The sequence below is a fragment of the Hyla sarda genome, chromosome 4 (assembly GCF_029499605.1).
Source record: "Hyla sarda isolate aHylSar1 chromosome 4, aHylSar1.hap1, whole genome shotgun sequence".
Lineage (NCBI taxonomy): Eukaryota > Metazoa > Chordata > Amphibia > Anura > Hylidae > Hyla > Hyla sarda.
The window spans coordinates 218,255,041-218,281,976 of NC_079192.1; the positions used below are offsets into that span (position 1 = coordinate 218,255,041).

The window sequence follows — 26,936 nt, forward strand, 5'->3', positions numbered from 1 at the left end:
GGAAGACTGCTAGTCATTTTCTTTTCAGTTTTTTTACCTGTAAACTAGTACATTAGTCTGCAAACAGAGGTAAAAAAAAAAAAAAAAATCTTAAAATAGCTTTTCTTTTTTTTTTTTTTTCCTTATTCTTTTTTTTTCTACCTACATTTAAGGGAAAATATGTGATGTATTGACCTAACATCACTTTATGCAAGTGATTTTATCATGTTTTTAATGATTATTTTTTATGTTAAAATGCCAGTTTTATTTGTTTTAATGGCAGAAGCTTTAATTTATGTGTACGTAGATCACTTGCAAACAAAGATATTTTTATAAAATTGTAACACATGGCATGCTTTTTTTTTTTTTTACTTGTTTCCCATTTAAGCATGTGTCTTATGAATAATGCTTACATTGCCATTCTGTTTGCAGTCTTGCGTAAACACTTGTGTGGCACTTCAAAAATGGAAGGACACTCTTTTTACAGTATGTATCAAAGGAAGTCTTGTGAATTATTTTTCCACACAAGTATTTTATGCTGTGTCCTAAAAAATGTGTAATACACTGCTGTGAACTAGACATGGAGAATGCAGATATTTTCCGTTGTTTGTGTTTTACATTGGCAATAAATGGCAGTGTGAATGGTATATTTTGTGTTTTTACTAGCTACAATAGAAAGCGTTAAAATAATACATTAAAATAATAACTCAGAATCTTTGAATTTTCTACACCTAGTTTTCTATAAAACTGTAGCACTTTTTCATAGGTACATATTGACCCAAAGCCTCACCATTGGTAGTAGTCTATTTGATTCATATGACACAAAAGCTATGTTATGTTTTCTAGAAATAAGTGTGACTTTAATACAAAAATAAAACATAAAGTTCCTGCTCACTGGATATAATAAGAATATGGACATTGAAACTGAAGTGAGAGCTGAAACACTTTTCTGTCTTTTTATTTTTTTTTGTGTGTTAGATTATTTACTGGTAAAAAGAATGGACGTATCATTTAGTCACAGGATTTATTTTTTTGTATAGGGATAATCAAATTCTTACCCTTTTTTGTGTTTGGACAGTATCTATTTGTTACACCTAATACTCATTGTGTGAATGTGCTGGGTTTTCTTTTGTCTGTTCAGAATCATGTTAAAATTTAATTCCATCATTGATTCTTAAAGGACCTGTGGCCACCCCGAAAGTACAGTGATGAAAAACTTTTTTTTTTTTTCCTGCCAAGTACCATTTAGATATTTAAAAGATAATTTGCGGGCCATACATAATAAAACTGTCCAATTCTAAAAAGTCAGCATGAGGAGGTCATGGTGCATGTTAACGGCCTACCTTACTGTGAGCGGTTCCCCAGATTGCATTGCACAATCCTTGTAACAATCATCACAATCTCATGCTAACTAGTGAGATCGCATCTTGCACTACCTAGTAAAATCTTGCTGCTAAAATAACAGTTTTGGTATGGCCAGACAATTTCTCAGGCTTAATGTGGCCTGCAGGCTGGACTTCCCCACCTGTGATTTCCTGGCGTACGGTGCCTTGATTGTATTAATGTTTATACTTTATTCTTACTTGTTTGTAGCAGAGCCTGAGCCTTATCCACTCCCTGCCACTGTTACAATCACACCCACAGTATATTAATCATGTCCCTTAGCTTTCTCATCACACACAACACTATAATAAAGTTCCAGTTACTGACAATTGCCTGAATAGAACACAAAACAAATACAAAACCTGATCAGAGTCCATGTACAAAAGAACTGGCGCAGCATTCCAAAATCCAAAAATCATAGCACCCTAAATTATTAAATATTTAATACTCTGTACTTTTGGAGTGGCTATAAGTGGACAGTATACATGTCCCAGATGATGTATGTAACATAAGAGGAAGGTTACCTATGCCTGACCTATCTAATGAATAAATGACTGATTGGTTGAGGCCATATTTGGGACCCCGACTGATCACAAGAATGCACTTCTGCTTCATTCAGTCCTGTGGGATTGACCAAGATAACCATACTTATGCTCTATCACTCCATTCAAACCAGGGGGATGCTGAATCCACGTTCTCATAATTGGTGGAGGTCCCAGCAAATCAGACACTTATCACTAATCCTGCGGATGAGTAATGAGTGTCTGTCTTCTGAAAACCAATTTAAATGTTCCTGTCTGGTAATGTTTACAGTTTAAAAGGGTTGTATGAGATTTGGAACTGAAACTTCGCCAAATTGTCCATAAGTTGATATTGGTATTATTGCATTGCCCCAGTTAAGCACTATAAGAACATTAGTGGCTCAGTTTGTGAACTAAAACTGATCTTTTCTTCTTGCCTATTCTCAAACAACCATTTACGATTTTGTGACAGCTGATATCCACCAGTCCAGAGTCTTATTTAAGGATCTTTTCTGAGACATTCTGTGTCCCGTGACAACTTCTCTGAATTGTAATCTATTCTTAATGTAGACTGTTAATATTATTAATTACTAAGACCTAAAGGTAATTCTATAGTCTAGTTTCGTTTATACAAAATTAGAATGCATTGGTACAGATCAAAAGTTACCTGTAAGAATTGTTTGGTGCATCACATTGAATAGTGAGTACAAGCTGTACAAACAGGCTTCTGTTTAGAAAGACCTTTTTAAATTAACTATTTTTTTTGTTTTTAGCACTTGGTTAATGAATGGTTAATGGAAAAGCATGAGAAATCTGCTAAACATGGAGAAACCTTTTTGGAAAAACCTCTGCGGATAACCACAGATCCAGAAGTTCTTGCCACACAATTGAATTCTCTGCCAGGCCTCATCTATAGTCCACACATGTATACCACTCCAAAGCACTATATTCGATTTACCTCTCCTTTCCTTTCTGAGAAGAAAAAGAAAAAAGATGAGGAGAACCTGACAAGTTGTTGCAAAAAGGTATTCATTTAAATGTATAAATATTTCTTTCTTTCAGCAGTCAGTTTTTAAATCTTTATTTATTTATTTATTTTCAGCGTTGGCTCAAACAAGCATTGGAAGAGGAACATACTGCACCAATAAATCCATTTGATTCCCCAGCCCAAGATGGATCTCTGAGTCCGATCACATTTGTTGAAAATAAGTGCCATTTAGTGATGAATGGCAGCTGCCCACTAACAGGTAAGGTAATCCTTTGTAGACATTTTTCATAGATCAACCTTGTTGCTAAGCTGACCTTAAAAGACAAATTCAGTGATAACTTTCAGATGACCACCCAAAATTGTATTCAAAGGGGGTGATTTTATTTTATTATTTTTTAATGATAGCCAGTATGCATAAGCTGTCACAGGAAATCCTATCTGAATAAAAAGGTCTTCTTCTCAAAGACATACATTTCTGGAAAGAATTCATTAAGCCCAGTAGAAGAAAGGTCTTTTATGAACATTAGCACTGAATATGTTAAACAAGATACAGAAGTTTGTCTGTAGTCCAGTGATTGTTGTTGTTGTCTAATATAGTGCAATTTTATTCATGATGGCTCAAACATGTGTTTTGGATTTACTTTGTGTACTGATCACCAAAAGTGATTAACTTTGCCAAAATGTATCTGTTGCGGGTCTGACCCCAACTGATTGATTGCTAGAATGAGTGTGGAAAGAGGTGTATTGCTGCGCTTCAAATGGGGACGCCGGTTGGCTCATTTTTGACCCGTATGTGGTTTTGTGACCGGACCTAAAACCTTAGTATACGAAGTAGGGATCGACCGATTATCGGTATGGCCGATATTATCGGCCGATAATCACGATTTTGGGCATTATCGGTATCGGCAATTATCTTGCCGATAATGCCCCGCACCGTGACCGCCACCCCCTCGACCCGCCGCGCCACCCCCTCGACCCGCCGCGCCGCGTCGCACCCCCCACCGTGATGCTAGGCGGTATACCGGTATGGATTTTTGCCCATACTGCTATACCGGTCGGGCCCTCCCCCACCCTCCGAGTCAATAAAAAAATTAAACTTACCCGTAATGGGGGTGGTCCGGGCCATCCATCCTTCCTGTAGTGTCCAGCAGCATTCCGGGTGGAGGGTGCACCGGTCCGGGCTGTCCTTCTTCTCCCACGGTCTTCTTCTCCACTCCGGGCAGGCTCCGGCCTAGTACGCTGCATAGACGCCGCTACGCCGTGACGTCAGGTGCGTCGCTGCGCACGGGCGTCACAGCGCAGCGGCCTCTATGCAGCGTACTAGGCCGGAGCCTGCCCGGAGTGGAGAAGGTGACCGCCGGAGAAGGACAGCCCGGACCGGTGCACCCTCCACCCGGAATGCCGCCGGACACTTCAGGAACGATGGATGGATGGCCCGGACCACACTGACAGGTAGGGGGAGAGAAGCGGGTGGCGGCGGTGGCCTATGGCCCCGCAAAAGCCACTGCAGATCATTGATTTAAAGCGCCCGCTTTAAATCAATGATCTGCAGCAGTGTCGCGGGGGGATAAATAGCCGATAACTTATATCGGTATAAGTTATCGGCTATTGGCCCTAACCTGCACCGATTATCGGTATCGGCCCTAAAAAACAGATATCGGTCGATCCCTAATACGTAGTCACCATTTGCCATCGGTCGGCTCACTAAAGTAAATGGATTTCAGCACCGGTCTGGCTGGGGTACGGTAGCGCCCGGTTTTCCCCTCCCCCAGCAGGATCCGGCAACCTTAGGCTGAAAATGAGGTGTGAATGCAGCCTAACCACTCTTTGTGACAGTCGGTCCCATAGACTTGCATTATGTGACTGTCTGTCACGTGACACAGAGGTGGGGAGAGATTGCGCCAAGCAGGAACTTTTCCCTCTGAACACTCACATATCAAATGTCTAGATCGATCAGAGTCTATATATATATATATATATATATATATATATATATATATATATATATATATATATATATATATATATGTGTATGTATGTGTGTGTGTGTGTAGAGATAGATAGTTAGAGATAGAGAGAGAGATATATAGATATCAAATTTGAGCCCTCATAGCCCGTATGCGGAAAAATAAGTTATAGGGGTCAGAAGGACAATTTTAAGCCTACTATTTTTCTTATATATTATATTTTTTTCACTAGCAAAATAAAACAAAACCTATATAAATTGGGTAGAATCATATGGACTTACAGAATAAAGATAATGTGTCATTGTTACAGAAAAGTGCAATACCTAAAAACGCAACCCCCTAAAGGTTGCATAATGGCATTATTTTCCCAATTTTGACCCACAAATAATTGGCTTCACCATACATATTATTGTAAAATGAGTGTGTCATGTCATTACAAAGTACAATACATCACCGCAAACATGGGAGAGGGGGAGACACAGGAATGCTATTATTCCACAAATAATGCGTGCCAGCTGGAACATTTTGCAGATTTTGAAGGGTTTCATTTTCATGTTGTACACTTTACGGTTAAAATGACATGTTTTCTTCTGTCGGGTCAATACGATTAAAATGATACCCATATTTAGATGCTTTTCTATTATTGTACTGCTTTACACCTTGTAACCTGTACCTGTACGCCCTTGTCCAGCTTCCCTTCTATGACGCACGCTCAGGAGCTATATGCCCAGCAATAACCCCTTAGACGCTGCCATCAAAGTTGATCACGGCATCTAAAATTGTAATGAACACTTCCCAGCTGCTCAGCGGTGCTGATCAGGATCACCGGTGGGACGGAGCATACCTGCCTCCTCGCCGTCAAATCAGTCATTTAGAGCTCCAGTCAGCCATGACAGGCTGGAGCAATGGAGCACCCATAACACTGTTTAATTCTATGCTATGGTATAGCATTGAATAGTGTATGCGTATAGCATTGAATAGTGTATGCGATCTAATGAATGCATGTAATAGTCCCCTATGAGGACTATAAAAGTGTTTAAAAAAAAAAAAATAATTGATAAAAGTGATTAACCCCTTAAGGACCAAGGGCGTACAGGTACGCCTTTGCTCCCTGGCACTTAAGGACCAAGGGTGGGGACCGGACCGGGGTGACTGCTGATATCTATCAGCAGGCACCCCGCGCAAATGCCCAGGGGTCATCAGACCCCCCCCCATATCGGCGCAAATCGCAAGTGAATTCACACTTGCGATTCCGGGTCATTACGGGTCTATGGTGACCCGGAATATAAGGGGGATCGCGGCTGTCTAAGACACCCACAATCCCCCTGAAGAGATAGGAGTGAGGTGGCAGGGGTGCCACCCCTCCTATCCCTGCTATTGGTGGTCTAGACGCGACCACCAATAGCAGATCGGGGGCAGGGGGGTTAACTTTCGTTTTCCCCGTTCTGCCCACCCACAATAGGCGGGGCAGAACGGGGAAACGACAGAGGACCGAACGCCGAAGATCCACTTTCCGATCTGGAGGCTGCGGGCGACGATCGGTGTCTGAGATCGGCGGGCGGCGATGTCGTGCAGCAAGCTCCCTGGATCCGACGGAAGCCGGTAAGTTGCCTAGCAACATGTGGAGGGCTGCAGTCCGAGACCACTAAATAGTGTAGAACTCCAGATGTTGCAAAACTACAACTACCAGCATGCCTAGACAGCTGTTTGGGCATGCTGGGAGTTGTAGTTTTGCAACAGCTGGAGGGCTACAGTTTGAGACCACTATATGGTAGTCTCTGAACTATAGCCCTCCAGATCTTGCAAAACTACAACTCCTAGCATGCCCACACAACTGTTTGTTGTCTGTGCATGCTGAGATTTGTAGTTTTGCAGCATCTGGAGGGCCACAGTTTGCAGTCGTCTCGATACTGTAGCTCTCCAGATGTTGCAAAACTGCAAATCCCAGCATGCTGGGAGTTGTAGTTGCGATCCCTCCAGCTGTTGCATAACTACATCTCCCAGCATGCCCTTCTGTGATCAGTACATGCTGGGAGTTGTAGTTTTGCAACAGCTGGAGGCACACTGGTTGGAAAATATTGATTTAGATAACAGAACCTAACTGAAGGTTTTCCAACCAGTGTGCCTCCAGCTGTTGCAAAAGTACAACTCCCAGCATACACGCTGAGGGATGGCAGGGACGGCTCCTGCACGTCTCCCGGCCCGGCTGCGGGAGTCCCGGGCGGCTGCAGTGTTAGATCAGCCCAGGTTCCCTTTGCTACTGCGCCGCAGAGTTTACTGACATTACAAATTTCTCTGGGACAGAGATCACCGCCGGCCAGGGAGCGGAGCGCATTACCGCACACTTTCCTGGCTTACACAACTAAAACTCCCAGCGTGTCCTTACAGTAAGGACTTGCTGGGAGTTGTAGTTGTGCGGTGGGGGCGGGTGACAAGCTTGTCACCTGCCCTCTGCTGAACAACTACAACTCCCAGCATGCCTTTACTGTAAGGACACGCTGGGAGTTGTAGTTGTGGGGTGGGTGACTAGCTTGTCCCCTGCTGCACTATTACATGGGAGTTGTAGCCATGCAGGGAGGGGGTAGGTGACGAGCTTGTCACTCGCCCGCACATCTTCCGCACCACATGACTACAACTCCCAGCATGTCCTTACTGTAAGGGCATGCTGGAAGTTGTAGTCGTGTGGCACAGGAGATGCGCGGGTGACAAATCTATTAACCAATTTTTATCTTTTTTTTCCATTTCAGATCAGTGTATCCTGTGGACTACTTCGGATTTGGTGGACTGCATTGATGATCAGCATTTTTTTTTTTTTTTCTTTCTGTTTAATGTTAATAAAATGGTTAATGCTGGCTTGTGGGGGAGTGTTTTTTGAAAAAAAAAATTTTTTAAACTTGGTGTTTTTTTGTTTTATTTACTTGACAGGCTTAGTAGTGGAAGCTGTCTTATAGACGGAGTCTATTACTAAGGGGCTTAGTGTTAGCCACAAAAACAGCTAGTGCTAACCCCCAATTATTACCCTGGTACCCACCGCCACAGGGGTGTCGGGAAGAGCCAGTACCAACAGGCCCGGAGTGTCAAAATGGTGCTCCTGGACCTAGGTGGTAACGGACTGGCGTTATTTAGACTGGGGAGGGCCAGTAACAATGGTCCTTGCCCACCCTGGTAACGTCAGGCTATTGCTGCTTGCTTGGTATTTGGCTGAAAATAAAAATAGGGGGGGAACCCATGCATGTTTTTTTTTTTTTTTATATATATATATATATATATATTATATTTATTTATTTATGCAATAAAAACATAAGGTTCCCCCCATTTTTATTCTCAGCCAAATACCAACCAAGCAGCAACAGCCTGACGTTACCAGGGTGGGCGAGGACCATTGTTACTGGCCCGCCCCTGCCTAAATAACGCCAGCCTGTTACCGCCTATGCCCAGGAGCGCCATTTTTGACGCACTGGGCCGGTGGGTACCAGGGTAATAATTGGGGGTTAACGCTGGCTGTTTTTGTCCCTAACACTAAGCCCGGCTTAGTAATGGATTCCCTCTATTAGACAGCTTCCACTACTAAGCCTGTTAAGTAAGTAAGTAAATAATAAAAATTAAAAATAAACTTAAAAAAAAAAATTATTCAAAAAAAAAAAACACTCCCCCTCCAAAAGCCCTTGTTAACCATTAAACAAAAAAAAACACTGGTCACCGTAGTCCTCCAAATCTAAAGTAATCCACAGGATACACAGATCTGAAATGAGAAGTGTAAAAAAATAAATAAAGTTAGTACATTTAGGGGGGAAAAAAGTGGTAAAAAGTATAAATAAATAAACATACACATATATTTAGTTATATATATATATATATATATATATATATATATCACACGTTTTTTTTTTAAAGCTGCAAATTGGTGTTCTGAAGTCATTTATTGGTTTTTGCTCATGTAAGCCAAATTTATCACCCCCCCCCCCCCACCCCGCATGATAGTATGATAAATGTGTCATACATAAGCAAAACTAAAGCAAAAAAATGCCTACAGAACTTGCTTACCAAAGCAACGATGATAAATGTCCCCCAAATGTGTATTTTTGGTCACTTTGTATACCCCCCAAAAAATTTTTATAAAACACAATTAAAAAGTCCCATCAAAACAATGATAACGATGAAATTACAGATACCGGTGCAAAAAATATGCCTTCACACAGCCCACGTATTTGAAAACATTTAAGTAATAGGGGTCAGAAGATGACATTTTTAAACATGTTCATTTTCATACAAAATAATTAGAATTTTTCAAAAGTAGTTAAAACAAAACTTATATAAGTTGGGTATCGTTGTAATCATATGGGCCTACAGAATAATTATAATGTGTCACTTTTAATGAAACATGCACTGCGAAGAAGTGGAAAAAGTTACTAAATTCTCCATATATTTTGTGGTAAAAGGATTAATGTTGTTACAAAGTAAAATTGGTGGTGCAAAAAACAAGCCCTCACATGGGTCTGTAGGTGGAAAAGTGAAAGCGTTAGGATTTTTAGAAGGTGAGGTGGAAAAAAAAGTGCAAAAGAAATGAAAAAACCTGATTAAGGGGTTAAACATTTTGTAAAAAATAAAAGTATGCTTAAAAATATCCTTCTCATTTTTCCTATATGGGGCTGTATGTGGGCTTATTTTTTGCGCTGTGTGCTGTAGTTTTTACTTATACCACTTTTGTAATGTGACAAAAAGCAGCAATTTTGGACATTACATCAAAGTTGGATCAGCCTGTAGTGAAATAAACTTGCCTGATTGAGAAGAGGTGGTGTGATCGCTCCTCACAGAAAAAAAAAAAATCACTTTTGATATGGAGATGGGTTCCTTTTAGCCAAACTTATTTTACATTTTATTTTATTTTTTTTACACTTATTACATTAATAGACTTGCTTATGGAAGTTGAATCTTTATTTTTTATTTTATGTTTTTTCCTTTCAAGCTGATCTAACAACTCCATTGAAAAAACGGAGATTATATCAGTTGTTGGACTGCACTTTCTCTGAAAATTCTACACCTACTGCATCTCCGTATGCTACGCCAACCCACGCAGATATACCTTGTACAGACACTTCACTATTTACTACTCCTCCCAGGGTTAAGTTAGAGGATGAAAGTCGTAGTAACTGCAAGCAGACTTTTTCACCAGTTACGCCTGTAGCCCCATGTTTACGTGGGAATCACTTGCATTTTGAGGTAAGTCACGGTAGTTTTTGCTTCATTTCTGTACATTGTCTGAGTCTCTTTCTCATAATTTTTCCATAGCGTTATAAAAATCTGTCATCAGACCAGGGTCAGTAAGGACACATTTTTATTTAGTATAAGTAAATCTGTTAGTTAACTAACTTTAGTTACTGTTGTAAATTTTTATTTGTCACTTTTCAATTTGCTCCAAAATAGCCATTACTTTAATAGACGTTACTGGGATGGCAACCAGTGTATTAGTGCAGAGGGACAAAGTCAAAAGTCTTAACCAATATGCTGTAAATCCTGTTATCAGTTTTTGCCAAATTGACCCCTGCAACAGAATACACTAGTTCAAATAAACTAGGCAAAGTATAATAATTTTTACTATGTCTGAAAGTAGCACTGCACATTTTTCTTATATAGTGCAGCATAAGCCATTATTAAATCAATAAAGTAGAGGCTCCTGACACTACCTTGTGCATACCTATCTTGATTAATGTGTCATGTATAGGTTGTCTGTCTCTTCATGCTTCTGATATGGCTCTCCTAATGGCTGCTTACATTTCCCATAGTGCATCTTGAAGACAGAGCAAATGCAGTGATAAGACTGCCCCCTCTCTGTGCCAAGTGGAGCATGTCATAATTAATGACAGAGGACTTACTCCATATTATCATATCAGATGCAGCCTTAGTCTGTTTCTTGGTGATAGTTTTATTACAAGCAAGAAGAGCAGTGTCACGCTGCAGCAACTCATAGGACACAATAGAAAATCTGCACATAGAGGAGTCTGCAGCATGAGCCAGGGAAGTTGTATAATTCTATAGCTTGGTCATGTGTCCACTTGTCAATATTACTGCTCAGCTAGTTTCTTAGACAGGAATGATCTCTTTAGCAGTACATAGAAAATGGAGATGAACAAGTAGGGGAAATGTGTATCAAAAGTGTAGGAGTGCAGGATGTTATAAGGATTCTGTATGCTCCCACAACAATTTTATAGTACACACTAGAGATGAGCGGAGTTACAGTAATTCCAAAACATCACAAACGGCTTGGCGGTTGTTGACTTTCTCCTAGGACTGTATCCACCTTTTCCAGCCCACCGGAGCACCTGAAGGCTGAACTCATTTATGCAGGCTAAAGTCCGCAACTGCCGAGCCGCGAGGTTCGTGACGAATCGATTTGCTGTAACTTCGCTCATCTCTAGTACACACAATAATTGTGGGATAACCCCTTTCATCAGTAGACATGCTTATTAGAATTCTTTTTACAGTTGCCTTTTTATTATTTTCAGAGCATTTCTTCCCCAGAGAGTTCTCCAGAACTAAATCGTAAATCTTGTGGCCAAGATGTAAGTATTTGATGTATATTAAGTTGTTTCAGCTCTCATTTATCGGTTTTGTAAAAAATGTTCAGATCCTGGTAAAAAGGGGAACTCCAGTACTTAACTGTGTTGACCACCACATGGAGCGGTGATTATTTCCCCTACATCCATCTCTATGGAAGAGCCGGAGATACATATGATCAATCTAGGCAGGAGAAAACAGGGGGTCCCAGTGGTCTGACCCTCCCACGAACAGATAGTTCCCCTATAAAGCGTACCTGTCAGATAAACAAAAAATATATATTTTTAAATATATCACTCAGCACCTAATCCTGACCATGTACACCAAATTTTTGTGTCTAGCACCTTTATTTATTTTATTACACTTTTAATTTATCTCACTAGTCTGAATTCCTCTCAAAGGGAGGGGGCGTGGCCTCACTGTGCAGGTCTCAGCCCCCTCCCTCAGTATGCTGTCTGCTCACATCTCCCAGCTTGAACTCACTGACAGTAGCGGGTCACAAGATGACAGTGGGAGGATTTTTCCTCCAGCTGTGAGCCCATGTTGTTTTACTAAATCCTAAATCTTAAAAATTATAATAATAATAATTGCGTTGTAGTTTCACTTACTGTTTGCAGCAATGCTGTGGAGCTTTTGCAGTACATACCTGGCGATCTAACACAAGCAGTAGAGCTACTGGAAATTTTTCATTTTCTCATTCAGCATTTTGCTCAATAGATGAGGGTTTCCCAACCAGTGCATCTCCAGCTGTTGCAAAACTACAACTCCCAGCATGCGTCCATTGAACGACTTGAACTATGCATTATATGGATGGCCACTGATTTTAGTGACTGTCCCCAGTGAATAAATGGGAGAGGTGGCGAAACTAGCACACGGGCCTTTCCAAGATCTGCAAAATGCTTGGTATTGAACTAAGAAGGGGCAAGCCCTGCTGGGAATCGGGCATTTATAGCATGCTGTGGACATGCCATCTTAAAGTTCTCAGATGCACAGTTTGGAGAGCTTTTTTATTGAGGAGTTCAGCTACAAAGTAATTCTTTAGATGTTCTCCCCTATCACAGCCAAGGCTCTAAATAGCTGGTCACTTGAACCCTTACCCATCCAGAAAATGGGTCAGTTGGGCCCCAAGTGAATATAGTGGCAATTCAATTGCTGGGCCACCACTTTTTTCACTGTCTGGGACTTTCGGACATTGAGTGCTTAACGTGGCTGTGTTTGGAAGTCCCATAGAGAATAAATGTAGTGGTCATACATGTGCACTGCCTCTCTCTTCACTGGGGTAGACAATAGTCCTCTTGTTTTGGTATAAGTGGCGGTCCCATTGGACAGGATGGATAGGGGATAACTTATATTCTTGGGTCAGACCTTTTAATGCAAAACCCTATAGGTTGTGTATTGACAAAAAAACGTATTAGTGATATTGGGTGTAGGGACATTTGACAACATATAAAGGGTTCAAATGTATACTTATATTGCACTTTGTCTAAGATATAGTTTGTCAATGTTAAAATGTTTTATGTAAATCTGAATTGTTCTTGTATTATGTAGCTTATAATTTTCCTTTCTGTTAACAGGGTAGTGATCGAACAGCAACAGCGTTAGCCTTGAACTCATTCAGAAATTCTAACCTTACTGAAATTGGTGTGCAGGAAATAAAGACTATTGGTTATTCTAGCCCACGGAGCAGGACAGAGGTAAACAGACAATGCACATCAGAAAGTGAGTCCACTATTGACCTGGGACTTGATATAAATGAACATACATTACAAAAGAATATGGAGCCCTTGTCCCGTGATAGGACTGATTCAAACAGCCAGCAGGAAAATGCTCACTGTGGACGGGGTGCAGTATATTCATCTTGGATCAAAAGCCCAGAAAGGACAGGAGTGAATTTCTCCGCAGTAAATTCTAACTTGAGAGACTTGACCCCTTCCCACCAGTTAGAAGTCGGTGGTGGTTTCAGAATGAGTGACTCAAAGTGCCTGATTCAAGAGGATGCCCGTAACGTGTACATGGATGGATCAATATTTTGTTCTACAGAGGAAGGACTTCTTACTGGGTTTGGTCGGGCACTTAGTAGTGATGGTGTTTTAGATGCAAATGGAACACCATTAAATCCTCCACAAAAGAAAAAGGTTGGTAAATATTCAGTAGATTTCTAGTTTTTAGTAGTGATCCAACATTTATTACCAATTTTTATTATCACAGACTAAAAATATCAAAAAGCAAAAGGACATTTTAGAATTACTGTTAAAGGTTAAAACTAGGTTAATTGTATAATTGTTTTTTGAAGTCTATAAGATGGTTCTCTGCAAATAACCACAAAAAATGACATGTAGCATTTTATACAATTTATTATAATTAATATTATTATTATTGTTATTTTACCTAGCACACAACTGACAGAACAGATTTGTAATATTTTAAATTCTAAGTGTCCTGTCACAGGACATGATGACATCACCCATTGCATATGCTATATAAGAAGGGGAACTGGTGCAGGACCCCCCCCCCCCCAACTTAAAGGGGTTCTCCGGTGCTTACACATCTTATCCCCTATCCAAAAGATAGGGGATAAGATGCCTGATTATGGGAGTCCCGCCGCTGGGGACGCCTGCGATCATGCACGCGGCACCCCGTTTGTAGTCCCCGGAGCATGTTCACTCCGGGTCTGTTTACGGGCGACAACCAGGCCAGCGGCGTGTGACGTCACGCCTCCGCCCCCGTGTGACGTCACGCTCCACCCCTCAATGCAAGCCTACGGGACGGGGCGTGACAGCTATCTGGGTGCTGCGTGCAAGATCACGGGCGTCCCCAGCGGGCGTCCTTTGGATAGGAAATAAGATGTGTAAGCACCGGAGAACCCCTTTAATGAACCAGAACAGAGCTGTCTATATGAGCAGCTAACATTCTAGAGGATTTGATCTGTGCATGTATTACATAGATAGCCATTCATCTGAAAGGCTGTGGCTTCTCCTGGCAAAATCAGTCTTGTGCAGGAAGCAGGACCTTTGTAAGGAGTTCTCTCTATAACAACGGTTATGATTTAAGACCTGAAAGGTTAGGACCCATTTCCTGCATTACATTTTCTGTAAGACCTAATTCTGCAGGCAATTGTTAATTTGAAAATCACCTAAAATTAATAATATAACACAGATGTTAAAAGCCAGCTATCAGAGGTAGTTTGACTACTTTTTGTGGGTTTCTCAACAAACAGTCCAAGCTAGGCATGTTTCCAGATAATCAGAAATTTTCAGTTCAGAACATCAACAATATTTTCTTTAGCAGATTGAGGACATGGCATGGCAAGCATGTCATAGCATTTACATTGAATCGCAGTCTTTATATAATGCCAACATATTCTGGGACACCTTGCATATTTCGATGTAACTTTAAACGCTTTTTCAATGAGCACATGCCTCAATGTGTTTTATTACCATTAACATGTATGTGGTGGTGGTGGTGGTGGTGTGTTTTTTTTTTTTTTTGTTTATTGTTGGAGAGACATTACTGATTTTTTTTATATTGGTTTCATGCAGGTATCCTTGTTGGAGTACCGAAAAAGGCAACGTGAAGCAAGAAAGAGTGGCTCAAAGCCTGAAACTTTGCCTCTGGTCACACTTTCCCCACACCCTGAAAGTGGAAATATTCCTGGGAACTGTTGTACTACCACTACCACTGCTACTGCTGAAAACTGTAGTAACAATTTGGAAAGTGTGGAGCCCAGCGAGAGTGTTGCTAATTTAACTGCACCACTGGCAGCTGAAGTCCAGAACACCACGTCAGAGGAGACAGACCAAAGTTCTCAAGTTGTAGATGCCAATGCTAATGAGAAGAGTGATCCAGAGGTTCAATGGTATAAAATATTTTAATTTTTCCATCACTTGTTTTTTTTTTTGGTTTTTTTTTTTGCCATGTTCTCAAGCATTTTTTGTCTTGGGACAATGTACAGAAGCAATCACTGTGTTAGTATGTTGCAGTAGTGATGTGGCCAAAAACCGCATGGACAAGCTGATGCATTTTACATGTAGAAATACATATATGTCCTGTGTCCGCTCACGCCATATGAAGCACACTCAGGAGCTGAGCATGCTTCGTACCTGGTGGGTCTCGGCTGCTTACAGCAGCCAGGGCCCACAGTTAATGACACACTGCCAATTGTGCCGATGTCTGGCATTAGCCCTTTAGATGCTGCAATCAAAGTTGATTGGGCCACCAAATGCTCTAAATGTGACTGCCGTGTATGTCAGGGATCAGATCACAACCACCACGACTAAATGATGGGGTCAATCAGCTGAGAGGAAAGCGGAGGTCTCTTGGCTTCCTTCCTCTCGTAAAATTTGTTCATGAAACTTCGCAGTCAGTGATGTAAACTGAAAAGAAAATGCCAAAATCCAGAATTGCTGATAATTGGTCACTTCGTATAGCAGAAAAAAAATGAAAAGCAATCAAAAAGTCCAATCAAAACAAAAATAGTACCAACAAAAACTACAGATCACGTTGCAAAAAATTAGCCCTCATACAGCCCCATATATGGAAAATAAATAGGGGTCAGAAGAGGACAGTTTTAATATGGGTCTGTGGTAAAAATCATGGCTATTAGGCAGGGTGAAAAAAAAAATTATTATCCTTAAGGGGTCAGTGATAACCCACAAAATCATGCAGATGGTTAAAGTATGTTCATTAATTATCAACATTCCAGTGTGGATTTCAACAGCAAATTCTCAACCCAGCCTTATATGGGTGGATAAATCTAAAAATATATCAAAAGTAGTAACTTATTGAGGATGTTTCTAATTTTATAAAATTGTAAACTGATCTAAGTTTTTACTGCAATTTTTTATATTAATCCGATATTGACTGGCAAGCTTATCTTTACCAAAAGCCCATTGACACCTTTAAGCTTGTGCTGAAGACTTTTAGTATGCATTCCACACCTAACTTCTCGTCAAATCCCTTAAAGGGTAGCTCCCACCATCCTTTTTTTTTTTTTTTTTTTTCTTTCCTGTCCCTGCCTATTCTAGTCTGCCCATCTATCCCTAACCCCCTCCCTGCCTTTAATTGTTTTTTTAACATATTAAAAATGCCGTTTGTCTGCCTGGTAGTGTTCTCACTACCAGGCAGACTTCCCCAGCAGGCACCACGTCACTAATGCCTGCTGGGGGGGGGGGGGGCACACTTCCCACTTCTGCCCTTAGTTCACCTATTCAGTGTACCTCCAGCTGTTTCCCCACTACAACTCCCAGCTTGCCCTGACATCTATTGGCTGTCAGGGCATGCTGGGAGTTGTAGTGGGGAAACAACTGGAGGCATACTGTAGAGGTGAACACTGTATCTGTGATGGCCGCACATCCCTCTCCCTGCCGCGCAGCCCGCAATCCCCCCGACCCCACCGCGCCACTCAACCCAATCTCTCCCCCCCCCACGAAACCATGATGAGAATAATGAGAACAGTCACAGCGGAGCTGCTGCGCTTAATATTTTACCTGTCCCCGGGAGCCGAGGCCTGTGCGAGGCCAGGGAGTCTGCGCGCATCCTCTTCCTTCAAAGCGCTCCCTCCCGCCTGTCTGATTGGCAGGGAGCGAGCGCAGCCTGACTGAATTCGGACGGATGCCCGGCCGACATCTGTCCGAATTCAAGCGTGACATCACGCCAGGCTGCAGCCAGACACTAGGAGGGAGAGCCCCTAGTGGCCGGTTTTTAAATGTAAATTAAACCATTTTAATGGAAAAAAAAATAAAGGTATATTAGAGATATGTTGTAGTACATAAGTACTACAACATATCAAAAAAAATAAAATTGGTGACAGTGCCCATTTAATACCCACGCTTCCAATGCACTTTGTATATTGTACTCCTAAGCATGCAGTGGGAAAATGTGTACGTTTTTTGTTTTATTTTGTGCTGAAGAAAAATCCCCTACAGGAAGAATCACATTTTTTGTTCTTCTGGTTTTCACATGGAAAAGCCGTGGGGCAGCCCCACATAGATTAGCTAATTTGAATAGAGCAAATCTTTGTTGCAGATCTGACAGCACAGCAGCTTTATATCCGCCACAGTAATCTGAGCATCAACCACAGGTGACCATACCTTTATTCTATTACTACTAGAGTCCCAGAGTATTTTACATGAAGACTTATTACTTGTGATATGTGGTCTTAAACTGTAAAACTGTAGCTTGCACACTTCCTGTGTACAGCCTTATAAAAAAAAAAAAAAAAAACGTTTTGGGCAAAAGGGAAATGGTTATGTAGTTTTTCTTAGCCTGTCTCCAGGTAGGATAGGGCTTTGTCAAACACCCCCAAAGTGTAAGGTCATGGGTCGAAACTGTCAAGAACATAGTTAAATCAAGGTGCATCAAGGCTTGTTCTCAGTATAGCCAGGTAGGTCAGGGTATGGTAGGCAGGTAGGTTCAAATGTTTTACAAAATATTGTCTGTATTACAACTATTAGAGTAAAGTTATTAAAGAGAGATAAAGGGGGTTATTTACTAACGTGATCCTGACCCTTTTACTCAGGTTTTGCGCCTAAATTGTGTCACACGTTCACACAATTTGCTACCCAAAAAGGAAAACCCAGAAAAGGGGGCATGGTTATGCGAGAAAGGGTAGTGTTCCCGACCGTTTGAAAAATCCCAACATATTTACTAAGGTTTCCACAGAAAATGTGGTTGATTTGTGCTGGGAAAAACCTGACAGATCAGAACAGTTGTAAAAAAAAAAAAAAAAAACCTAGGGAAAAGTGCAAACTGTAGGGAAACATTAGAAAATACCTGTTGGGAATTAAAACCCACAAAGAAAACTCCACTCCTCTCTTAGTAAATCCCAAAGTTTTTCCATGTTAGGCTCCTTTCACACTATGAGCATTCATCAGTTATTAACCCCTTAAGGACCGGAGGTTTTTCCGTTTTTGCATTTTCGTTTTTTGCTCCTTGCCTTTAAAAAATCATAACTCTTTCAAATTTACACCTAAAAATCCATATGATGGCTTATTTTTTGCGCCACCAATTCTACTTTGTAATGACGTCAGTCATTTTGCCCAAAAATCTATGGTGAAGCGGGAAAAAAAATCATTGTGCGACAAAATTGAAAAAAAAACGCTGTTTTGTAACTTTTGGGGGCTTCCGTTTCTACGTAGTACATTTTTCGGTAAAAATGACACCTTCTCTTTATTCTGTAGGTCCATACGATTAAAATGATACCCTACTTATATAGGTTTGATTTTGTTGGACTTCTGGAAAAAATCATAACTACATGCAGGAAAATTAATACGTTTAAAATTGTCATCTTCTGACCCCTATAACTTTTTTATTTTTCCGTGTATGGGGCGGTATGAGCGCTCATTTTTTGCGCCGTGATCTGAAGTTTTTAACGGTACCATTTTTGTATTGATAGGACTTATTGATCACTTTTTATTCATTTTTAAATGATATAAAAAGTGACCAAAAATGCACTATTTTGGACTTTGGAATTTTTTTGCGCGCACGCCATTGACCGAGCGGTTTAATTAATGATATATTTTTATAATTCGGACATTTCCGCACGCGGTGATACCACATATGTTTATTTTTATTTTTATTTACACTGTGTTTTTTTTATTATTGGAAAAGGGGGGTGATTCAAACTTTTAATAGGGGAGGAGTTAAATGATCTTTATTCACTTTTTTTTTTCACTTTTTTTTTGCAGTGTTATAGGTCCCATAGGGACCTATAACACTGCACACACTGATCTTCTATGTTGATCACTGGTTTCTCATAGGAAACCAGTGATCGACGAATCTGCCGGATGACTGCTCATGCCTGGATCTCAGGCACTGAGCAGTCATTCGGCGATCGGACAGCGAGGAGGCAGGTAGGGGCCCTCCCGCTGTCCTGTCAGCTGTTCGGGATGCCGCGATTAGCCGCGGCTATCCCGAACAGCCCGACTGAGCTAGCCGGGAACTTTCACTTTCACTTTTAGCCGCGCGGCTCAGCTTTGAGCGCGCGGCTAAAGGGTTAATAGCGCGCGGCGCCGCGATCGGCGCTGCGCGCTATTAGAGGCGGGTCCCGGCTTCACTATGACGCCGGGCCCGCCATGATATGACGCGGGGTTACTGTGTAACCCCGCGTTATATCAGAAGAGCAGGACCAAGGACGTACCGGTACGTCCTTGGTCCTTAAGGGGTTAAACATCCGTTTTCTGTGAAATAACGGGTGCTTATGGCTGAATAAATATTCATCCGTTAAGACCTGCTATAACATCCCTCATGTATTTTAACACCTCTGCCTACAGACTCCCACAGCCAGGACTACTACTACTACTACTCCCATCATGGAACAGACTTCTATCCATGATGAGAGTAGTAGTTCCCCAGCTGCCGGTGGCTGGGGAAGCTACATTAGTGGTTGTACTACAATCCCCATCATGGAACAGATTCTGTTCCATGATGGGGGTTGTAGTACAGGGGCTGAGTGAGTGATCGCACTGGGTCTCACTTCTGAGACCTGATGCGATTAGAAGTTATTAAAACGGGAGCAGGTGCCATGCTGTGCTCCCCTGCGATGTACGATATATTTACTGTACTTTCATTTTTAAATTCCAGGCCGGGAGCCCTGAATGGTCGGTACTGAGGAGCCATTCAGGGCTCCCGGCGGGGTTTTATATGATTTTTTTATATGTCATCGTCGTCGTCGTCCCCCCCATCCCCCCCCCCCGCAGCGCATATATAGATATATATATTTGTCCCCCGCAGTGCATTTATATATTGTCCCCTTGCAGCGCATGTATATGATCACCCCCGGCCAGATGCACTGCTGTAGAATACTTTTCATTCATAGCGCTGCAGGGGGCTTATGATAGCGCTGCGGGGCGAACATATATATGCGCTTTGGGCGGACAATATATAAATGCGCTGCGGGGGGCAAGATATATAAGACACCCCCAGCGATTCTATATATCTTTCTCCACCGCAGCGCTTCTATTTGAAAACCCATTCAGGGCTCCCGGCAGGGAATTTAAAAATGAAAGTTCAATAAGTACATCGCAGGGGAGCGCAGCATGCCGCCCGTTCCCCTGCTTAATAACTTCTAATCGCATCGGGTCTCAGAAGTGAGACCCGGTGCGATCACTCCCTCAGCCCCTGTACTACAACCCCCATAATGGAACAGAGTCTGTTCCATGATGGGGGTTGTAGTACAAACAGTAATGTAGCCTCCCCAGCCACCGACAGACTCCCGCCGCCGGGAGAACTATTACTCCATCATGGAAACAAGTCTGTTTCATGATGGGAGTAGTAGTAGTAGTAGTCCCGGCTGTGGGAGTCTGCAGGCCGAGGTTTTAAAACTGCCATACAGGAGGGATGTTATAACGGATGAATATTTATTCAGCCGTTAGCGCCCGTTATTTCATCTGTTATTATACATCTGTTTTTACACAGAAAACGGATGTTTAATAACGGATTAATGCTCATAGTGTGAAAGGAGCCTTACCGATAAACAGTCAGATAATTTCAGATATACATTTTCTATTCTGGGAATTTGAATCTAAGTAGAGTTTATTTGCGACTTTGCTGTTGTCAAGTAAGCTGGATGACTCTGGAAACGCGTGCATAGTAGAATCAGAGGGCCCAAATATCCTTGAAACTAGCTATGGTTATTGGAGGCTTTTGTTGCACTGATTGCTGAACTATTCATATATAGATTTGCCATCATTCAGCAGAGATTTACTTTGAAATATTCCCTTCAGGAGCTATAGTTAAAATGTTGTACTGAATGTTGAGCGCAAACTATTAAGTTGTTTGGTTTTCTCATTTTATATTGTATTTGATTTATACCCTTCAGGACTTCTTCAACGTCTGTGGAGCAAGTCAGAGAGAGAAGCTATCACAGAGCTTTGTTATTAAGTGACCACAGGAAAGATAAAGATGCTGGTAGGTCCAATAAGTTGTATTATTCTTTAGGTTTTTATTCAATGGATCATTTTATGTATAAATATTAAAAGGAGAACACAAACAAATGCTTGAAGTCAAACATGATACAAATGTTACCTTGTAAAGGAAAGATGTCACAGCACCCAGAGCGCTTCTTGCAAAACTTGCTGCTTTATTGTTTGGAGCCACTTATACAAACGAGGATACACTAAACTAACGGCATCCTCGTTTGTATACCCCGCTCCAAGCAATAAAGCAGCAAGTTTTGCAAGAAGCGCTTCGGGTGCCGTGACTTCTTTCCTTCACAAGGTATTGTTTATACATCTGGCTTTGGAGGTCAGCACCGCATCTGCTGCACGAGTCTACGGTGGAGTGGTGCTAACTGAGTCTTCTATTGACTATGATATAAATGTGCCCATAATTTCCTTCTGATCTCTTCAGCTCCTGTCTAATGTTTTCTGTGGTCCATGGGTCCTCTCAATGCTTTAAAAAACAGCTAAGACAAGATGGCAAACCCCCATAATCACAAAAAATAAAATCACAATCAGGAAATAGATTTTATGGGTGTTGGTGAAATGGATATTTGTTGCCCTATGGGCAATAGGTAACGAAGAGTAGAAATTTATCTTTGCACACACTGTGATCACTGAGTTAATTTTTAGTCTATAGTAGGGCACATATGTTAGCCTTGATGTAGTGCAATGATCTGCAGGGGTAGACTCCAAGCCAAAGGTTCCTTAGTTGTGAGTCATTTAGTTGCCTGTATTAGTCTGTCATAAAAAATAAGAGGAAATGCGTTGATAGCACAGCCACTTCCCTTGCCCTTTTATAAGCCTGTTTTTTTTGTCAGATGGTGATACAGAAAATGGAGATGAAAATGGAAATGTTAAAGAAAGCCAGTCTCCAGACCCATGCCAGAAGAATTGCAAGAGTCCTTCCAAACTAAATTTGGTAAGATGCTTTTCTATTCTATTCGAATGGTGGGCAAGTTAACTCTGATTTACAGGAGCTGCAGACAACACATGATAGCTGTTGATGTATACCCTAAAAGCTATCGAACAGTTTTGCAGCTCCATTATTAGACAGCAGTAACACTTTTATATAGAGGTTTTTCTACCTATTTGAGTTTGAAAGCATAATTGTCTTCCTTTTGGAAGGAGGTTACTCTACTCTAAAGGAGCCAAGCATTAGATTTTACCAGCGTGTTGTATATGGTGAAATCTTTATCCCCAACCATGGTGAGGATATGAAGTTATAAAATCTCCCCTGCCGCCCCTTATGTAGTCCCTTGGGTTGGGAGCCATACTGTCACTTCAGCCGTCTGGCCTTATGATGAAATCTAATGCTTGGTTCCCTTTAAAATCTGCAAGATCTTTTGAAAGATATCATTTATTCATCTACAACTGAGGTGTCTGTTTACACAGAGATAGATACATCCTACTTATCTGTAAAAGTATTTGGTTCTTTGCATGTAGGAGGGGCATAGTGTAGTATGTTATATACCAAATTAAATTAATCTGATGTATAATTTAAGGTGTATTCCAGTGCTAGAACATCATATTGCAATATATCCCTTTTAGTTATATTGTGTCACAAAGTTTTGTCAGGACAGGAGGCTTGGCTAGCTCGGATCTCTTCATTTAGGCCAACCCCTTGAATGATGTGCTCAGATGACGTGTGGGTACTTGGCTTTGATACGCCCAGCATGCTGAAAGGCACATATTTTGTGTTAGCCATTGATAGAGCACTTGCATAAGAAGCGATTTGCAGGCTAATACTAGAGCTGTAGATGCATGTACACATCGATGCGGGAAGTCACATGCAATGGTATTATGGTAGGAAATTGGGGAAGGTGGGGGAGGGGCCCCTCAAAGCGGCTGGTCTGATGCATGGGAATAATGGGACTTGTGGCATTGGGCAATGCGACAAGCTGCCCAGTGTGAAAGTGAAATGCATTTACACATTGTAACAGCAGGTCACCAGAAGTACTCAAACAGCGTTCTTTTAGTTAGAGTTAGCACATAGAAACACCCTTTTACTATGCAATTTTTTGTTTAAATTACGAATATTTTATTACATCTGTTAAAATGCTGTGTAGAAATTTTTTGCTCAATTTGTTTTTATTCCCTTTTAGCCTTGCTCTTCAGAACCCAAACCGCCCTTGAAGGCTGATGCTCCCCAAGAAAGTGCCGTAAACACACCAGTAACGGAAAATACAAGCCCTTTTAAATCAGAAACACACCAGAAACAGTTATCACTTTCAAAGTCTCATATTGCACAGCCTCATTCACAAAAGCTGCCTTCTACGCCTTTAAAACTGCATTGTCCTTCTTCTCCTCATCTGGAACAACCCCCAAAGTCGTCCACACCGCAAGCACCTGTGCAGCATGGTTACCTTTCACCAAAGCCTCATTCACAGCAGCTAGGATCTCCATACAGACCCCTTCACCCTTCTTCACATCAGGTGTCAACACCACAAAGAGAAAACCATGTGAACTTTTATCCTGTGTCTCAAAACTTACAGCCTTCTAATCCACAGCCAGCAGGAGGGCAGTTGTTTTCCCAGGCACAGACAGGACAGTGTTCAACTGTTTATACTCCCTATAATCAACCGACTGTGAACAGCTCTGCCCCACCTCCCCCTCCCCCACCACCGGCAAACTTTTATCCAAACCAGCAACCATCTGCATCTTTTCAGAATTATAGTCAACTTAAAGGAAATATTCCCCAGCAGCCTGTGTTTACATCCTGTCCAAATCAGGGCCATGCATCAACCACAGGGCAACCAGCAGTTCAAGGACATCATGTAAATTCTGGACATTATTTGCCTTCTCAAAGCCCTACTGTACACCTTCAGAGTACGCAATCAAGTGTTCCACCCCCACCACCTCCACCTCCACCAGGATGTCATCAACCACATGTTTCAGGTCCAGTTCATGCAGTCCCAGTTGCTAGTGGTACACTTATTCATTCACAGACAACTGGCCACCATTTACCACCTCCTCCCCCGCCTCCACCAGGCCCAAGTTCCCACCATTCCCACATGCAACATGTTCCAGCTGGTCATCAAGGCCTGCAGGTGCAACACCAGCATGTTTTAAATAATGCACCACCTCCTCCTCCACCACCTCCTCCACCTCAGTCAGCTAATGTCCTAGGTGGTTCGGGTCATCACTCTACATCAGCACAAGGATTACATTTACAGACTCATCAAGGACCTGCAATGTTTCCTTCAGGGGCTCACCCATCTGTAGCATCGTACTCAACCCAAGCTCCTGTTCATAATGCAGTAGGGTCCGTATCACAACACCAGTCTTCTACACCAGGACAGCACCATCCACTTCCTGGTCAGGGGCCGCATATTCAATCACAAGGACCAAACAGTATTGCATCACCTGCAGGGTTCTGTCCCCACCCTGGGCCTGTAAGTCTACCCCATGGGGTACAAGGGCCACAGCAGGCGTCCACAGTGCCTGGCCAGTTACCTATTCACAGACCGCAGGTGCCACCTTTCCAAAACAATTATCATGGCTCAGGCTGGCATTAGATTTGGTTTTGTTGTAACATTTTTAAAATGTTGTGTAAAATAACTGTACATTTTCTATGTACCTTGTAAAGGTACTTTTTAAAGCCTGTATATGAAAATTTGTAAAAAAAAAAAAAAAAGGAAAAAAAAAGAAAAAAAAAAAATCAAAGTACCAGTGCGCGTTCATTTTTCCCCCCCTTTTCTTTAACGTCTGATAGTTGTGCTTTGAAGCCAATTTTGAGTTTTTAGATTGAGTAAACATTCCAGTTCCGTTATGATGCAGTAGAGTTGATACTGCAGAACACAAGTCACTTGTCAGTTCATTTAGTGAATGTTTTCTATTGTAAGTTTTATATGTGATCTAAATACACATGTAAGCACTAACACATTTTTCTTTTTCCCTCCTGTGCTATTTGCGTGTATAGATAACACAGAGCCGGTTTCATTGTTACATTGCTTCTTGCATATTTACACAATTGTAATTTAATGTATAGTTCTGTTTTAACATCTTGACTTCTTTAGAAGTTTTGTAAATACTGTATTTGCTTGTAAATTGCTGAAAGCTTCCACCTCATTTGATAAAACATTGTACATATTTTTTTTATTGTATGATCCTTGTGGAAGTAGTACAGTATATGACATTTAATTTTTGTAATATACTGTCATATTGCAGCACTGGTTGGGCATTTTAATTCATGTTAATAAACCACAATTATGTCCGTTTTATCAGGTTAATCCTTTCATACATTTTACAAAAATTAACGTTGATGCATAACTGCAGCACTTAAACTGTACATTAAAATGCATTGTCAGCACTTTTTCCTGACCTATTCCAAAACATGTTGTGGTGTTGTGTTTTCTCTAATTTAAGTTCTCTTTAACCCCTTAAGGATGCAGCCCTTTTTCACCTTAAGGACTGAGCCCTTTTTTGCAATTCTGACCACTGTCACTTTAAGCATTAATAACTCTGGAATGCTTTTACCGATTATTCTGATTCTGAGATTATTTTTCCTTATTTAACATAGTGGTACATTTTGTCGTTATTTGCATCCCTTCTTGATGAAAAATCCAAAAATTCCATGAAAATTTAGGAAATGTAGCATTTTTCTAACTTTGAAGCTCTCTGCTTGTAAGGAAAATGGATATTCCAAATACATTTTATATTGATTCAGATATACAATATGTCTACTTTATGTTGGCATCATAAAGTTGACATGTTTTTACTTTTGGAAGACATTAGAGGGCTTCAAAATTCAGCAACAATTTTCACATTTTTCACGAAAATATCAAAATCTGAATTTTTCAGGGACCAGTTCAGGTTTGAAGTGGATTTGAGGCGCTTTCATGTTAGAAATACCCCATAAATTACCCCATAATAAAAACTGCATCCCTCAAAGTATTCAAAATGACATTCAAAAAGTTTAACCCTTTAGGTGTTTCACAGGAATAGCCGCTAAGTGAAGGACAAAATAAATTATCTTCATTTTTTATACTTGCATGTGTTATTTCCCCCCCGCAAAATTTGTAACTCCATTTCTCTTGAGTAAGGAAATACCTCATACGTGGATATAAAGTGCTCCATGGGTGCACTAGAGGGCTCAGAAGGGAAGGAGCAACAATGGGATTTTGGAGATTGAATTTTGCTGAAATGGTTTTTTGGGGGCATGTCACATTTATGAAGCCCCTGTGATGCCAGAACAGCTCACTAAAATTTCACATTTTACAAGGGGTAATAGAAGAAATGGGGTTACAAATTTTAAGGGGGCATTTTCTCCTGAGTATGGAAATACCCCATGTGTGGACGTCGAGTGCTCTTCTAGCGCACTACAATGCTCAGAAGAGAAGGAGTTACATTTGGCTTTTGGAAAGCAAATTTTGTTGAAATGGTTTTTGGGGGGCATGTCCCATTTAGGAAGCCCCTATGGTGCCAGGACAGAAAAAAAAAAAACACATGGCATATTAGTTTCACGGACCACTGTTCCAAAAATTTGTCAGACACCTGTGGTGCGTAAATGTTCACTGCACCCCTTATTACATTACGTTAGGGGTATAGTCCACTGATCTGGCACCATGGAGGCTTTGTAAACACACAAGGCCTTCAATTCCGGACA

At 41.2% G+C, this 26,936-nt stretch overlaps 1 protein-coding gene across 7 annotated transcripts in view; it reads left to right on the top strand.

The window, feature by feature from the left end:
• The window catches only part of KMT2E (lysine methyltransferase 2E (inactive)), a 141,641-nt gene extending 115,998 nt beyond the window's left edge, over nt 1-25,643 (top strand). For 4 of the 7 annotated variants that reach the window (XM_056573524.1, XM_056573523.1, XM_056573527.1 and 1 more), the window contains 10 exons: nt 412-465; nt 2,657-2,908; nt 2,986-3,130; nt 9,805-10,058; nt 11,342-11,398; nt 12,968-13,528; nt 14,933-15,249; nt 21,211-21,299; nt 22,150-22,250; nt 23,434-25,643. In XM_056573524.1, coding sequence (XP_056429499.1) covers nt 412-465; nt 2,657-2,908; nt 2,986-3,130; nt 9,805-10,058; nt 11,342-11,398; nt 12,968-13,528; nt 14,933-15,249; nt 21,211-21,299; nt 22,150-22,250; nt 23,434-24,846 — 3,243 coding nt within the window. In that variant the 3' untranslated portion in view covers nt 24,847-25,643. Of the gene's footprint in view, nt 1-411; nt 466-2,656; nt 2,909-2,985; nt 3,131-9,804; nt 10,059-11,341; nt 11,399-12,967; nt 13,529-14,932; nt 15,250-17,417; nt 17,473-21,210; nt 21,300-22,149; nt 22,251-23,433 lie in introns of those variants that run through there. The other 3 variants (XM_056573525.1, XM_056573528.1, XR_008892626.1) reach the window with 2 other exon arrangements.
• The last annotated feature ends 1,293 nt before the right edge of the window (nt 25,644-26,936 follow it).